General features: G+C 43.3%; 2 protein-coding genes across 2 annotated transcripts; one reads left to right on the forward strand and one right to left on the reverse strand.

Annotated features, from left to right (window-relative positions):
- Positions 1-4,864: 4,864 nt before the first annotated feature.
- On the reverse strand, positions 4,865-11,840 carry T265_10993 (hypothetical protein; the record flags this gene model as incomplete). Its single annotated transcript, XM_009177526.1, has 2 exons — positions 4,865-5,003; positions 9,684-11,840. One exon carries the CDS (start codon positions 11,838-11,840, stop codon positions 9,684-9,686), a length of 2,157 nt encoding a protein of 718 aa, XP_009175790.1.
- Positions 11,841-15,087: 3,247 nt separating this feature from the next.
- On the forward strand, positions 15,088-15,630 carry T265_10994 (hypothetical protein; the record flags this gene model as incomplete). The annotated part of the gene is made up of 3 exons (XM_009177527.1): positions 15,088-15,165; positions 15,380-15,499; positions 15,556-15,630. 3 exons carry the CDS (start codon positions 15,088-15,090, stop codon positions 15,628-15,630), a joined length of 273 nt encoding a protein of 90 aa, XP_009175791.1.
- Positions 15,631-17,134: the final 1,504 nt, after the last annotated feature.

Consider the following 17,134-nt stretch of genomic DNA (forward strand, 5'->3'; position numbering starts at 1 on the left):
TCTGTGAGTGTCGCGTGGACACCCCGGCAGTATAGCTCAATGTGTCGCTGAGGTACACAAACAGCCACACCACGGTAAGATCGAATCTCTTCGTGACTTTTGTAACGGACTGATAGTTTGTATCTAGTCATCCTCTTACGCAACTTCCTCTTAGATCAACTTAGGATAGGGACCATTCAACAGCGATATCCGCACAATTTGTGCAATTTTTACACAATCAGTTTTGGTGTGTGGCTCACTATCCATATTCCAGTACTGGATCCGGCGTATTTTGCCTGAGTGGTCCGGACTTCTGAATCAATTATGTATTGTTAATTTAATTCCATTAATTCCATTTTAGACTGGATGATCTTCACTTCAAAATGGTAAAGCTTCCATTTTAGACTGGATGATCTTCACTTCCTTGTGTTTCATTGTGGGGCAGGGATTTCACAGGCATGTTAGCTGTGTTCACCTGCACACGCTGTCGTCATTTGTGCTGAAACCCTTTGTCTGAAGGCAGTTTGGCACCTCCATGTCATACTAATCGGGTACTCCTCCATCTGGCATGCTTCCCAGACCAGGGTGTCACCTTCATCACGCAAAATTCTCCTGACTCAGATGGTTTCACGGAAAATTCTACTGCATACCACCGACTGGCTTTCACCCAGCGTAAGCACTCTATCATTACAACTTTACAAATATCCGGGCAGCGGCAATGCTTTACAGGACCACCATATCCTCACTAAATGCATACAGGTTCATCAAATGAGATGAAATTATAACTGGCCAAGTCTGTGCCGTTTATTAGGCGACCTATGGTGAGTAGGTTTGCTACGTGAACTAACCCGCTTCAGTTATCGGACCAGCCGCGCGGACAGAGATATCTGTCATTGTGGTTCATATGTCAAGGGTCTGAACAGCAGTACTGCTAGAAATATCTATGGTACAATTAAAAGTATGCTGGGGATCATAGCCAAGTCAGCAGAAAAGTATTATTACAACAATGGATGACCGGCGGTACCAGTGGGTGAAAATTTACCGGGCTTAAATACCGATATGGGAAAGTTTGGATGTCTTAAGCGAGGGAATGAGCGAACAAGGTATCAGCCAGAAGGCAGTGTATATAATGTAGAAGAACCTTGAGTTTCTATTACAGTTTGAATGCTAGAAATATTTTGCTGTAGTATTTTGACTCACGTGGAAGAGTATTCGACGCTGCCTGATTTTTAGAATGTTGAATCGATCAAATTTTTCCCACTAACTATGCCCCCATGGGGTTACCAATTCAGTGTTCTATTTGAATCAGTATACACTGTAATCTGAACTTTTATCCGTTTATGTGATGAGGAAGGGGTGTGTGTTTGCCGATGAAAACCAGATACTCATAATTATTGTTCCGTTGTCCAGTTGGTGGGCCCTGGCGATCATGTTCACCTGCGATACGATCTAGTCTTGACGCGCCCATAAAAATCACCTGTGTGTAGTGAACGTTTTCTCCACATGTTTCGAACAAATTGGGACCGTTTCGGCCTAAAGGACAGAAGCGGAATTGGAACGATTCTATGGATGCGTACATCGTACGCTAATCGTCAGAAAAATTCACAAATTGTTCACTAATAATGGGTAAACGAAAGTGATCTTAGGCTCCCACATTGGTTAGGATAGACGGATAGACATTGTTACGGATGGCAGGAGTGCCTTGTGTATCATAATATGGAACTCTTACCGTCAACATGTGACATCGGACTTATATATCTGATTGTTTACCTAGTTTTCCCACCAACTTTAGGCCAAACAACGCGTTGTTTAAAAGAATGGGCCTTGAAGTATTTTCATAACTTCTTTCTTCCGGTCGTTCCAACATTGGTGAATGTCGTCTAAATGAAACTCAACACTCGAGCTTACATCAACGCGGGATATCAAGTCTTTGGAATGAAGACCTGCGTTATCTAGTGTGAGAGCTGCGTCCACCGACCATCCTTAGAGAAATCCGAACTATTGTTGTTGTTATTGCTGCTGCTGCAAGCAACGATTGGTCGCCGTGTATTTCTGTCATAGTGGGTTGATGCGGGTATGGACGAAATGATATGAGATGTATGGGTTGTGAATGTTTCAGAGTGGGAAGTCACGGACTCTACTCGATTCCACCCGTACGGTTCTGAGTATATCAGTAACATGGTCCTCAGAATTTGTTTCGCCCGAATGAGGACCTCCATCCTCAAAGAGACAACTTTGTCCCTGTCCATTAACTTCACTACGGAACTGGTGGACAAAATGTCAAGCCTCTCAGAAAGACTGGAAGATTTTGTTTTAATCCAACTACTTCGCAGGAGTTTAAAAGTGCAACCACCTTTTGGCATGGCAGCTGATTTCCGATGGGCCATACTGAGTCAGTGTTTTTGAAAGCCACATTCAACTTTCCTGAACATTCGCAATATTGTCCAATGAGCTTGGAAGTTGAATTTTTCTTACAAAGGACTGGCTTTATTGCTGGTGTGTAATAAGGCAATGCATGAGAAGTGACGTGGCGTGGGCTCAACTACGATTAGTTGACTTATGAACATACTGTGGACACTTAAGAGCACTTTGAGCTCACTAACTTGGCGAAAGCTCCAATGTGTAAACGATAATCCAGCCGACTAACAGCTCTTTAGATGACTACTTCATGGGATGAAGAAGAAATTCATTGGCTCAACGGAACTGGCACCTCGGGGAGCAGCTCTACTAATTAAAAGCTACTGGCGGTTATCAGCGTAATCGGCACAGTGTTACGGAAAACTGACGAAGTCACAAGACATTTTGCTTGTTGTTTCCTGAAGCCACGACCCGGCTCACACTGGTGGACGTCCAGTGGATTATTTTCTCCAGTACCCTAAGACTTCTAGTAATACTAAATAAGTTAAGAATTTGCTACAAGCTATGGCTGCCAACCGATGTCAGTGGCGTTCTATCCAGATCTCCTGAGTGAGTGTTTGGAGGTATAGGCACCTCGGAATGATTGTAGTAAGCTAGCACTAAGTCCATTCCCCGTCCACCTTTACTCTTTTCTTTACAATAAGGCCTTCAAATAAATCATGATTGCACGGCAGTGAAGCATCGGTGTTGAACACTGATGTCATGCTGTCGATGATGATGATGATGATGATGATGATGATGATGATGATGATAATGATGAATTTACCTCATTCTACCTAACCATGCTCTGCTCTAAACAAATAACTCAAATTTAAGACTGGTTCTCGGAGAGACAATTTCTTAAGATCAGTGTAGATTTCTAATTCTGATAATGAACTTTTCAGAAAGCTTCCAGATGTCCGAGTTTTCCGCTAGCTTAAACCTGTGTTACAAATCACTTGTGTTTCATCGATATACGTGAATATTGGAGTGCACTCGACTCTAGCAGTGTGGCAATCGATTAGCCTGATAACACTGACTTACCAGGGAATCTGTTTTTATGACTTTGTTGTGTATTTTGTTCTATAACTGATGAGGCGGCCAATCAAATCAAACAACTCAAATGAGAGTAAGACAGTTAACGATAAGTGAAGAAAACTGATTCCGAAACATCGGGAGATTGGCATCTTATTTGTTGGCAGCTATGCTAACATGTAGTGCGAATAAATAGGGTTTTTACTTCCTTTTTTACGTCCCTTGCTTATGCGCCCTTGTGGGGGAGTCCCATTTCAAACTTGATTATACATAAAGGGAGACTAAAGTGAAGTGTACACTGAATGTATATGCATCATCCTTTGGTCAGACATTTTTTCCAGTTTCCCTACCCGGTTTGTAACTTCCACCCCATATGAACGTGGGGTTCACGTGCACGTGAACCGCTGTTTGTTTGTTCGACCCATCTTACTTATTTGGTCTTGAGGCCACCAGGTCATCCACATCTGTGTACACGTGACTGGCTCACGTGCTTCAACCTGCTTCTCCAGCATTGCCAGTACTTTTGGATAACTTGTTTCAGACCCGTACCTACCTCAGAGATTCGTATTTTTATGAGTTAACGTTTTTACATCATTAGGGATCCAGCTCAAAGTTTGCTTTACCTAAAAGGAAATTTATGATCACTTGAAGATAGCGCTTTGGTTGTAACGATATAGACTTATTCGTCACATGGAACTAGGGCTTTGGTGGGCTTCCTCCGAACTGGCATCCCTCCCCCGGAAGGGCCGCTTTGATCAGGTCCCACTGGTCCACCTATGTGGGAACGAATGTACTGAAGTCCATTCCGTAAGCAAAATTGAGGGCACACTCGTCTTACTGTCATAAGGGGTCGCCGTCGTACTACGGCCATATACGTATGGCTCCTATAAATTGCGTGCGGTTAGTCATCTTTCTGCCATCATTCATCATATCGTAATCAGTCGTATACAAAGTCCGTCAGTTCCAGCAGTGCATTGGGACACGGAGGCCGAAAGTGAAAAATATATTGTCGGAGTGGTGCGAGCACCGCTAAAAGATGGAGAGAGAATACAACTCAAGAAAACAGCTGTTGAAACTTCTGAGTCCAGAGGATGGTGCTTCGATTACCACTGACCTTCAGTCGAGACTGCATCCTAGCTCCTGTCCGGCACACGCTCACCGTGCCTGGTACTGATCCTATTCCAATGGTGGGAACATGGTTTGTTTTGCCTACTCATGAGTACGCGAAAGTATGCACCCAAATATTTTTGACTTGGCAGCTCAGCAGACCACCTCCCTGCTATCCGATTTCATTTAAAAATGTCACATTTGAAAAGAAACGTGCAAGTAACACATGAGCAATGAACTTGCTGTCCAATGCCATTTTAAGCTTGCATTGTCATTTGCACAGAAGTTCATAACATACCAACGCTTTTTGCCCGTTTAGAGGAAGACAAACCCCAATATGGTATAGGTTTTCTTCTTGCCATGAACACTAGGTGAAATCAAGGCGTGATATGAAACCAACGAAAATGAGGGAGGTAGAACTCCGAAACCCAGAAAAAACACAAGCGGAAGGAATTTAATAGTTTCCTTTCCATGATGGACGAATTCTAAAAAGCGAAAGGCGTAAAAAAATGTGAGTAAAACATATTTGCAAACTAAGGTCGAGTTAATCGGCTATTTAGCTGAATCTCTCTTTTATGGTGTTTTTAATCTGAATGTGCTACAAAAGGGACTTGAACTGCGTTTGCAAGTTGTGAGTACAAAAAAGTGTATCATTAGATCTTGGTATGAAGGTGATCAATGAATTAATGCATGATCGTACATGGTTGGTTAACAAAAGATCAGCACAAACATTTGTCATTTGTGTGACCAAAGGAAACTGATATTTTTGTTCTTGGATGGATTTGCGGATAGTATGGAAAAATGTTCAAAATAGACAGAACCCTCCACCAATAAGTAGACACAGTAGCTTGTCTGGCGGAAATAACATTTCACGAGTACGGCGGACGAGATGTGAGCGTTCACTTTACTTTCATCACCGTCCATGTACAACCTGCAATTATAGGTTTAGCACATGTCAACTATAGTTTGTTACAAGGATGCGAAGACATTCAGGTGGACGAAGTAGTGGCGGGAGGTTTGTGTCAAAGTCTTTTATGCACAAAACTGCCTGTCTTTGTCTCGCCGCATTTGGGGTGGTTAATTGCGCACCAGAACAGTGAGTGATTGTTTGGGGTCAACAATAACGTGAGAACAGCAGACGTTTTGTAATGATGATTCTGAGTTGCGGGTTGTATGATGAGCACTAGACGACGGTTGTCCCTCGAAGAGTATCAGATATTTTGCGTTTAGCAACTCTCTAGGATAGACGGCGTTCTGTTCTGTCGATTTAAGTGTCACCGCAAATGTGGGTGAAATGACGGACGATACGGCCTGCAGAGGGATCGTCCTCTCGAGGCTTGCAGTCGTAGAGCTAAGGAGGAAGGGATTAGTCCTCGTTGCACGGCCGGAAAATCGCAATCAAAACCGGTCGTTAGTTGCTGTTTAATGCTCACAACTATGTGATTCCATTCAAATAGTAGTTGCCTGAATAGTTATTTGTTTTCAACAGGGAAACCCGGTCTGCTCTAGCTTTAAGCGGGATGTGTTGAGACAAAAAGCTCAGGATAGTGCTTCTGCGGTGGAGTTTATTCCAATAACTTTTCTTTGCGCGGTTCGTCGAGGGTGTAAATGTTCCTCATACTTAAGAATAGTGTTTTCGCCAATTCGCGTTTATGACCGGTGCAAGACTTGGGAATTAGATTTACCAGTCCAGGTTCGTTTATGGTGGATTCCACGGGCTACTGGGTTATCCGAATGTCTTTTGAGCAGAAGATCTAAGAAAGCTCAACGGTTGTTTGACTCGAAAGATACAGATAAACAGGGCTGAGATCTTCACATCCAAAAGTTTCTATCATGGGATACCTCTAATCAGCGAAAAACCTCGGGAAACGCAGAGTGAAAGTCCTGCAAGAAAACTTTTTCTTCAAATATTGAGTACACTGTGATTAGTAAAAAACTTAAATATAATTTTAAAGCAAACAGCTACCGATTTACCATGTTCCGCGTGCAGCTGTCCATAAAAAGCTTCGGGAAAACTGCTGGACAAACGTGAAACGCATTACTTTTGAGGACGAAGTTAGTGAAAGATGTTCTGAGTCAGTTGGAATTGGAAGGACATCAAAATCTGTTAATCGTGATGCTTAGAAGTCATAGAGTCTTGTTGTGTGGAGTCCTTCATTATGGTGGTTGACCAATCGGACTAGATGGATGACATTTCACTGACGGGGCATAACTGGCTGTCGAGCATCCTCTGGTTGGGTCTGTCAGCTAGGTACACCCTGCGCCATTTTTAAGTTGGTGCAAAGCGCGGTTCTGATCCTGTGCTTTTGAATCCAATCAGGATTGTCTGAATGGGTGGTTGTAGATGTAGACGTCTTGGTGTACTTGTTTTAGGCTAGCACTGGGTCTTTTGCCTCTTATCTTCTATACTTTATTCGTCAGAGCAAATTATGCTTCAGCATCATTGAAGCATCAGTTTTGTTAGGCTATAGGTGGGGCACGTTTGTTCAGAGATTTAGACTCCTCGTTCCGTGGTCAGCTGGAATAGCCTGTGTCGTTGGTTAGGGGGTTGTTAGGAGAATGTTGTGCTCTGATAAAGAGACGTGGTTGGAGATATAGTTAAGTGGACTTAATGGCTCTTTAAAACTATTGTAAGATTAAGTGCCGGGTGGTTCAAGCCTATGGATTTGCGCAAGGTTGCTTCTCTAGTCGCTGGCACATGAGCTAGGTGAGAAACTGACATTGCAGAATATAAGCAGTGAAGTTGTATCACACTGTCATAGCCGTAGTCTCGGTCATGGAACCCATTTGAAAGCTTTGATTTGTGAACATCCGAAATCCCTCAGCTGGAGAACTTGATCCGAAAGTTGGGTGAAATACGGGGTGTGCAATCCACTGGTCAAAGGTGACCAACGAGGTATCACACCAAATTCTTGAACGGCAGGAATTCCTGGTGTGTGAAGATCACGCATGTTGGTTGGCAAATAGTTGCCTGATCCACACTTCCATATTGGCTCGTACGATCCAGGCCAAGTCGCAGGGAAACTTTAACCGGGTATGCCTGGTTATAGATTATCTATATCCACCATACACTGAATTACACGGTACAGCAGAGTTGCACCTTCTAGAAAGAATACCTCGATGAATCGATCAGAGATGGCCTTATCTACGAAGTGGGAATTCGTCAATCATTTACACAAGACAAAAAAGGTTTGTCCTCGGGGCTGAATTTTCGTTAGAGTGATCGCCTCAGAAAGGAACTCGAAATTGATGAACTGTAATGTAAACGTTCATATTTACAGTACAAAACCTACAGGGATTAAGATTCATACAGCGCTCTCTATCGAAAGCAAGGTGCCACTACCACTAGTCACGTAGCACCATTTCGATGCCCAGCTTATCAGAGATCAAATTTTTTCAAATCGCACTTCGAGAAATGCCACACTGAACACCTAACTATAACGTATATAGACTAAAAAGTTATGCTTTGCCATGTGTCCATCTCACTTCTGGATTACCAGTTATCCCGAACGCCTTAGCTTGAGCAAATCCTTCTCTTGGTTTCGGCACGATAGTGGCAACGAGGATTTCAAAACTTTATTTGTTTCATACGTTTGTAATCTGGAACTATTTCCTCATCAAAGTTGGCTAATCAGCTAGCAGAGGCAATGTTCTACTATATACCTTGTTCCATTTTACGGTGACAGTTTTCATAGTGATCCTTTTAGTGAAATCCGAAACAGTCTACCATCGAACGAAAGCCATTTTCGCCTTAGTTAAGTGACTTTTCAAGAGTGTACAGCGACTTTGTCTGGTCTACCCAAGCCAAGTCGAAATATGGAGGGATATTGTAAGCAAAAGCACACAAGGCATTATTCAAGAAGATTTAATCAACGATTCATAACAGTGGTTTTCGAACTTTTTAACTCATCTAAAGGGCAACATTGCCCCCTTACTTTGCATGCATAGCGTAAAGCCAAAAGATCTGTATCACAACACACCCTCTCCAAAAAACCACTTTGGAAGGTTAACCGGAGGGAGACTAGTCCTGGCAACAGCCCCACTACCACACGGAAGAAAATAATAGACAATGCAAAGAGCGCAATTACTAAGCAGATATAATTCCTATAATATTAGGTTACCAAGTGAGGATCCAACAATACTTAAGCGGATGCCCTGGAATAGGGCAATGCGGCGATGCACGTTAGTGGTGTTATCAGCGTATAGGCGGTTCAACTCAATGGAATAATGCCATCAAATAGGTCTTGTCACGATCTACCCTGCTTAGAGATGTTTCACAGTCAACTTTCCCTTCCAAAAACAGACTCTCAGTGGCGCTAAGCCACTGAGTTTCCGTGCAGTCTATGGCACCAGGCAGTGGAACAGAACCTGAACGACTCTGTGCTCTGACCTTGCTGCTACTTGGAATATTCTTTGAGCCGGCTTATTCACTCATAGAAGAAAGTTGCCAGGTAAGTACAAAGCCAGCACCAACCGCTAAAGACATCGCTGCATGGAATAAACACTTACTGTCATAGGGTTGTGTTATGATATTAACTCCAGTTCGTTAGCGGTGAATGTGCTCGGTCGACATACGGGAACTCGAGAGGTGGCTTTAAAAATCCATTATGGCAAGTAGTGGAGTATCAGAATTTACTATAGTTTCCTGAACGGTATTTACATGACACATACTGGCAGTGAAGTGCGTATTGGGGCGTCCCTATCCACTCAAAGCATCGATGGGTAGTACAGAATGCAAACTTACAACAGCGATGGAGCACTGAGATCCGTGAGTAAAACCCGCCAACTATGCCTAAGTAATCAGTGCTACCGGAATAGAATTCCCACTGTTTGAAACAGTGGCTTGCGATCCCTGCTACTGCTGTCACTGCTGGAATGATGAAGCTTACGCAGAACAACATTTCCGTGGTGCAAGTACAAGTGAGTGCTAGGATGTATTTCCAATCAGTCCCCATTTACAGGATATGCTAATATTAGTCTTGACGCCACCTCCTTTTGAGCTTTTAGACCAATCCGAAAAGGATCTGTTTATGTGCAGCGGGCGTCTCAGACTTTACGCTTATAAACATATCACACTAAGTGAAGCTGTTTGTGTAGATGTCAAATAAAAATCAATCGACCAAGGACGCTGAGCAATGACTGAAAACAACCCCGACTTACACGCGTTATTTCACATTGAACTTCTTCCACTCGTCCAGCCAAATTGTCGTTGGCTTGGTGACCAGCCGGAAGCGTCGGCTTAACTGGATCTGAGCCAATTTGGCCTGTTTCCGCGAGATTCCACGAACGTATGCACGCTCGATACTCTCGTTAATCGACTTCAGTAGTAGGCGATCACGAGAGAACATGTTTTTATGCCAGTACTTTAATGCGTAGTAGAGAAGACGTGGCCATAAGTGGTTCAATAATGTGTTGGGTGAAGACGGACTTATATCCATTACAGCATGCAGTATACTGTACATCGGACAACCCTCAATCATCAGAGCAAGCAAACAGAAGAAATGTAAAAAGCTTGAACTAGACACTTCGATTGCGTGAAGCACGGTTACTGCAACGTCATACCCTATGTCAATCATTGGGTGGTATCGTATGGCATCAACTAGGTTACGTTCAGTGAACAAATAAGCTAGGATGTAGCAAGTCTCTTCTCGGACTGTGCGTTCGCAACTGAAAAGACAATTCAATAAAACTTCCAGCCAGTCATTGATTCGATTCATAAGCACAGGTATATATTGGGGAAACGAGGCACAAGTGGCTAGCAAAATGCACAGTTCACTGCGGGATTTGGAGGTCGCGAGAGAGTTGTGAGCTCGGATTGTTTTTGTCACGCTACGAATACGCGTGTCCATTGCAGTCTGGCTGTATTTGCCAAAGGACGTATTCGGTTGCATCTGAACTATCCAGTTGTTGAAGAGGGCTGTCGTAAAAACTTTCGCCTCAATCCACAGGTTCTCTAAATCACCAATGGCCGTGTCTGCTTCCGCGTGCCTGACTGGGCAATACTGCGTTTTCTTCGCTATGGCTTCTAGTTCTCCAGTTCCCTTCTCTGGACATCCGGTGTGTTTATATAACGTGCCCATTCGAACCAGATGACGTAGAGATTTCGGTAATGCATCGATCCTGGAACTTTTTAGGAGATCCCTTAGGATCGAATCTTTTAGGATGGTTATGTTGTACAACTGTCTAAGATCCTTAGCACTTTCCGGGTGTATCGGAAGCTGCAGGTCATGTTCTTTAATCTTCGCGTCCAAAATATCTGGACCCTGGTACATATCATCCAAATCTATTACTGAGGGGACTAGAACCTCTGGAAAATTTGCACGCTTATTTCGACCTCTTAAAAGCTTCAGTGAGGTGGTTGTTGGACGGCTGTGTCTATGGTATTGTTTGGTATTAAGTTCTTCTTGTTCTGCAGCCTGCAAGTTGAGCAGCACATTATCAGGCATACTAGATCCTCCACTTTGCATTCGCATCAAACGTAACGATTTGAGGGCAGCCAAGGCACGATGGACTGTTGGAGCTTGAGGTTGTATGGGAAAGTCCCGTCGAATCTTTGAGATCGACTGACCAAAAATAGATATTGGTCGGTAAATGCTATTCTCTGGAGAACCCTCCAATTCATTATTGGAATTATAATGGGTGAAATCCTTCGGATAACTTTCCATAGGGCATTGAAGAGACTCGGTAGTTGTTTCTCTGTGGTTGAGCATTATTGCGTCGGCATTTTCTATTCCTTCTGTGTCGAAGCTTATTCTGTACGGCATACCTGTGCTAAACGTCAAGAATTGTTCGAAATGCTGTGATCGTATTAGTGGCGGGAATTGCAATGTCCCGGTTGGAATAGTTTTTAAAAAGCGCATTTGTCTGCGGCTTCGAACACTTGAATGAAATGCCGTCCGACCTCCCAATGTGCTCCGTGAGACTACGGACGTTGTTCTGAATCGACGGTCTGAAAAGTTGCCCAATACAGGAAGAATAGCTTCATATTCACCGACTGTTTTGTTCATATCCCGGATAACCCTGCGTTCAGGGGCCATTAGTCCAAAGTGTTCAGGTCGTGTTATTGGCCATGCGTCGTTCTCCGATAGCCTAACTGGATTCTGAATGAATGCTTTCCACAAAATTCGGGGTTTTGACGTTTCTTCATCATCAACAGAACTGTCCTCAGCTGATTCACCTGACTCGCTCGAATTCCGCTCTGAAACCGTTTGCACGACCGATATAGTGGGAACTTTAGTCCATTTTGAGCGATCATTCGTCATGTTGCGGGACATACTTGTCACATGGGTATCACATTTGGCCAAGCTGGTGGTACAACTCATAATGTGGCTGGGTGATAACTACTATACGTTACATCGTTTACAAATACTGTCCATTTTCCAAAGGCGGGTTCGATCGATCAATGTTTTGAACCCATTGACCTTGAGGTATGTGATTATTCGGTGACTATTTGGTGAACCACTGAAACTATGCTGAGGAGAGTGAGGAGAGGAAATAAAACAGATTGAAGTGACGAGTTTAGCTGTATCCATGCCTGTGAAGAGCGAAACCTGGAACAAATGACCTAGCCAGCTAACCAACTAACTAGCTAGTTAGCTAATTAGTTAACTAACTAACCACTTATCCAACCAGTCGACTAGTTAACTAACCAAATAGCCAGCAACAATCAATTAATGCACTCATCCATTCGTTCATCCATCCATTTATTTATTTAATTACTTACACACATTTATCTGGTAATGTGTTGGAATATTGGTAGCTCAGGTGTATTGGTTGGTAATTGATCAGGCGGCTGCTGATCTGTTCGCCAAGCTCGGCGAACAGATCAACAGCCACCTGATCAATTACCAACACATTTATCTATTTATTTATTCATTCATCCATCCACTCATTCAGTCATTTATTTGCTCATTTACTTGTCCACTCCTTCATTCTTCCGTCCAAGCTAGTGGTAAACACAGGTATGATCATCGGCACTTCTTACGCTTTCTTTCAGTGGATCAATCAATATGAGGCATTTACTAGGTAATGAGTTGTGGCCATTCACAGTAGACACTATGCAGTGGAGTATTCCTCTGTTCCACACATACTTGGTATCATGGCACCCTCACTTTTCTATTTGTGGGCTCACGCACCCGATGCGTTTACTGCATGCCCTAAGTCGACAGTGTATTTAAACCCTATCATATCAGACAAGTCAGGTTTCTTTTCGCGGGTGTTCTCACGCACTGGATGTGACAGCACTGTCTGCGTTACTGATTATTATGTCAAATTTGTCTGCCAGTGCCACACTGGCGTCGACGTTGCTTTGACCAAATCTAGCAATCGGGAGTTGGTATAACACAAGGAACAGCATCGTCCGGTTACTCCCTTAGCCATTCCTCTGAAGACTTTTTTGTTGACCCACGTCAGGCGAACGGATAGTTGCAGCCAGCTACCTATCTTCCTCCAGTTTTTATTGGAGCTTTACACCGGATAGATCAGTAAGATTTTGTCTCGATGATGATGGTGACTACAGCCCTGATCATACTGCACCGCTAATGATGTCGATGGAACTAACACCTGCATTTTTCGCGGCGAGTGTTTTGCAGGCTACTCTGGCAGTTAGGTACTGCACACAGAAGACAGATGATTTCCTGGAGGTAATATGAAAGCGGTTTCTCTGTAAAATGTGTTTATAGAGAGGATTTGCGGTTAATATGAATCGGTGACTCTTGAAAGTGAAGGCATACATTGTTGCCACAAGTAAGGATCCGTCACAGCGAATTGGTGAGCAGAGGAATTAGGTCCTTCTCACTTATACTTTTTGCTACTCGGTCAATCCAACAACGTTGAGAGTGAATGCTCCATTTTACCTGTTGGCTGAATTGCATATTAGAGTTCCAGGTGGGGATATAAAGTAGGCTCTCATGATGTATTCACACTACCCATTGGGTGCAACCCAAGTGCACTCCGATCGCCGCTTATTTTCTACCTCTAGGAAAGAGCTTGGTGTTTCATTGGACTGCTATTCATCGGTAGTGTTTATGCGTTATGACGTAGTGTATGACATGAGAGGTTTTGCAACGCCTAGTTGAAGGACAACGAAGTGGAGTCACTTTAATTGCTTAAAAACAGTCAACAATGTATGTCCTACATAACACGGTTAGTCTGGTCGATGTACATGTAGTATACTTAAACTAATTCCCAACTTATTGTGTGTAATCAGCACAGGATATGGAGGCACTCATTTTACACTGAACCATAAAAACTACTTTGTAGGACGATAAAAGCAGATCTCATTTTGAAGCGGCCATATATGTGGCGTTGACATCGTTGAGAGTTTGATTAGGGCGCACAGCTGATGGTGCGCTTCCAGACGAGTGGAAGTCGTAGTTTGAGAAAACGCGCTTGATATGATCAAGCGGGGGGATGCTGAGTATACAGATGAGCAGTAGACTCTCATAATACTTTCATCAAGTGAGTCTAAAGGATGGTATCTATTGGCGTTTAAACCTCCCAGTTATGTTAGGAGAATGACTAAGGACTAGGACAGGAAGTGTAAACATGCCCAAACGCATGTATGGTAGTCGGTCCAGCATGCAGTACGACACACAACAGCTCATGTTGCTCTCAGAGCAAATGAAATTCCTCTCGCGAATTCAGACAATGGGAAACCATAATGTCAAGCAAAACGCGCTTCAACTCTGGGAACGTAGGAAGACAGAATATTCCCAAACTAAAGACATTTCTGTATTTCTGTGTCTCCGACAGATTCGGATTTCGAGTGCTCAGTTATCCCAGAAAAATTATGAAAGGTCAAAAAGTATCCTGTGGTCTCATGTCCCTTCGCCTTCAGCACCTTCCGTTCTGCAATGCAGCTAGTGGCTCATTGCAGATAGCTCTGAAGTTTGGGAGTTTTCTGATAGACATTATCACGATGAAAACGTCAGTTGATGGGTAGCGATCCCAAACAATGATAACGTAAATTTCGATTGTCAAGTAAGCGAATGTTCGAAATAACTACACCCAATCGATGGTACTTCAAAATCGGGCTATTTCAAGCTTGTCAAATGCACGGAGAAGGATTGTTTCAAGGTGAACTTGTGTTTCGTGGCTCTTGGATTTTACGGCAAATGTTCGCTGACACACCCAGCTAGGTGTTTTGATGATTCATGGTGCAATAAGTGGGGGCCGGCAGGTGTGGTTATTATTCCTCTTCCATGCTGAACGACTTCGCGTTTACCATGTGCTGCCCAACAGTAGGACACATCCCTGGGTAGCGAACTCTTGTTATCTGAGATAGGAGGCAAGCAATTTACTACAAACCCACAAGCGTATGCTGACAGTAATTTACTGGTCCTAATAAACTACATACTCAAATGCTTAAAAAACAGGCAAATACAGGACATGGCTGGGAAGAAAACTGTGTAAGGACCAATCAGTACTCTAGATTACATAGGTCGTTGTTCTCGTATTGTGATGTTGCAAAATAAACCCGGTGAGGAACCTATAATGCCGTCCGTATCTTCCGCCATATTTTCGCCTGCAATCAATGGAATTGAATGAATTTCGATCAACAGGTGTCAAATGCAAGAACCCGCAGGATTACTACTCCGGGTAACTGGTATAAAAAAGGTAGAAACATTAAAAACGGGTGAGAAAAATGTGGGACCATTTCGTAGTCCCCTCTTAACCAGTGAGATTCTAAAGAGGTTTTCCTGGCCATTTCACCTCGAAACCTTCATGAGACACTTTTGACAACTGTGTGGAAGGTTCTGCAGCTTTGTTTAACTGCATACGCAAAACCCGCCCTGGAATCATAAGCGTTTTCGTCTTTGTTCACTCCCTGTGCTAGTTTACTCCAAGAGGCTTCATCTAGATGAAACTAAGGGCTAGAGTTGGACCACTCCAGCACCTCCACGGGACGGAACAAGAGTCAGTCCTTGAGCATGTTTTTTCTTGCGTAAGCTTACCACGACTTGCCCAGTATTGGAGGTGGGTGATTAAATGAGGTACACCGATATCTGGCTTCACAACTAATTGCTGATATTTCAGTTCCTCAAGTTGAGAGATTACTATAACCAGTACTCTCGGACTAAATTGATTTCTACACAGATTCCCTTCCTGTGACATGTATGTGTGCAAAATGGAAATGAATGTCATTGACCAGGTAACCCTAGCTGACCGGAATTTTAGTCAGTGACAAGAAACATTGAATATAAACCCATTTGAGCACAATCCATCCATCTATTTCCTGGTATATCGGAACCATTAGTGCTTTGTGAATGAATCTGACAGCAACGCCGATGGCGAGCGGCTTTCTCTCAGGTTTGGCGCACTGGAACTTCTCAGCTTACGAAACCAGCAAATAATTAATAATGAATAATACTTAATGCTGCCATGCCACTCGCTGTCATGACTAGACAAGGGATGCGATGATAGAACAATACAAACTGGTGGCTCGCGCCTTCACAACGAGTTTGTCTCGAAAAGTTGCTCAAATATCACTACCGTGACCCAGATCGTCATCCAGTCGAGACCTTCCTAAGTGTGCTAGCTCAGTGGATGTAAAAGTTTAGACCTCTATGACCCTAAGACGAATGTGATGATTCTTCTGAAACAAAAAAGTAATGCTGGGAATGCCGTCAATACACTGATTATAACAATAGTTAAATGATCTAGGGAGGTTTTGGGGTTACACGGCCAAAATTTCTCTGGACACGATAGTATTACAGAGTTTTCTAAAATTTCGTCGTACCGCTTCTTCACTTTGGTGATTTTGCGACAGCTGATCGAAAAATTGACTTGAAGACTTCTAAATAGAGACGCATTTTATCCACGAGATGTCCTCATTTGTGGGAGAATTAGGTGCGCGGAATTTATCCCCCAAAGTGGAATTTCAGCAAGAGAATAGAGAAGAACTGTGCAATTGGGGTACCAAAGATATGGGGCAGCACGAGGTGATGTAAACCTCTGCCTAGCGTAAGAACCCTGGGACAGCTACGTGACTTACGCCGTCTATATAGCAAAAATTAAGCAAATCAGTGCCAGTAAAATTCCGAGTATTGACGAGCAGGATTAGCAGTAGTGATTGAGTGGAACAAGAGAACTCAACTAAACCTGATAGGATTGGAGAGACCAGAAGACTGGAAAACAAGGAGAGGAGTCATCAGGCTACAACCAAATTCAGTGAAGTTTTATGCAACTGAATGTGAATATTATGAAAAAGATGATTCCGTTGTTCTAGTGTTGATAGAACATTCAAAGCCATGCGATGCCGTGTCTAATGCAAAGCTAATTCCATGCCATGTACGGAACATATGCTCTGCAGCAGCACACAGCTAGCAATTTCCAACATGCATGACGTATCTCGCCTGCCAAGTACAAAGTAACACAACTCTACCAGTCACAGACTGCTTTTTACCACGCCTCAGTGCAATCAACGCAAGGCGATTCAGTCCCCATAAGAGGGCTAATCTAGGTGATCAGTAGTCGAAACCGTTCATGCACCTAACCTATTAGGACTAGAAGGGCCATATAGTGCATCTAAACTCAAATGAGTAACAATCAGGATAGCCACCGCACTGGGAAAGCTCAAGTAGGTGGAGTCGTGCTATGTGCTGAATGGACGGAA

The sequence above is a fragment of the Opisthorchis viverrini genome (genome assembly GCF_000715545.1).
Source record: "Opisthorchis viverrini unplaced genomic scaffold opera_v5_433, whole genome shotgun sequence".
NCBI lineage: Eukaryota > Metazoa > Platyhelminthes > Trematoda > Opisthorchiida > Opisthorchiidae > Opisthorchis > Opisthorchis viverrini.